We start from the raw sequence: 414 nt of genomic DNA, 5'->3' as shown, positions 1-414 counted from the left end.
GGGGGCCCCCCTCAGGGGGGGGGCCCCCAGGGGGAGAGGGGGCCCCCGCAGGGGGCCCCTCATGGGGAGGGGGGCCCCCATCAGGACGGGGGGCCCCCCTCCTGCTCGGGGGGCCCCTAGGGTACCCCAGCAGTTTTTTGTAGATTTTAATAAGAGCTTCTTTGTCTATGTTGTGCAGAGATTCAGCTGTTAGGGGGCCCTATAAATAAAAAAAAAACAAAAATAAAATATATGTATATATGTATATATTTCTCTTATATATATATTATCATGATTATAGTAAAGAGGGAGAGGAGAAGGGGGAGGCAGCAGCAGCAGCAACAGCAGCAGCAGCAGCAGCAGCAGCAGCAGCAGCTAAATGCGAAATCTGAGGCAGCAGCAACAGCCGCAGCAACAAGAGCAGCAGCAGCAACA

General features: G+C 53.6%; 1 protein-coding gene across 1 annotated transcript in view; it reads left to right on the top strand.

The window, feature by feature from the left end:
* Positions 1-358: 358 nt before the first annotated feature.
* EMH_0081640 (uncharacterized protein) overlaps positions 359-414 on the top strand; it is a gene marked incomplete at both ends in the record, with an annotated part of 342 nt that continues 286 nt past the window's right edge. The window contains one exon of the mRNA XM_013500412.1: positions 359-414. Within this exon, the coding sequence (XP_013355866.1) occupies positions 359-414 (56 nt within the window).

The sequence above is a fragment of the Eimeria mitis genome, genomic scaffold (genome assembly GCF_000499745.2).
Source record: "Eimeria mitis Houghton genomic scaffold, Emh_scaff5374, whole genome shotgun sequence".
NCBI lineage: Eukaryota > Apicomplexa > Conoidasida > Eucoccidiorida > Eimeriidae > Eimeria > Eimeria mitis.
Note: the sequence above shows the minus strand (reverse complement) of the source record. Positions and strands in the feature narration are given on the sequence as shown.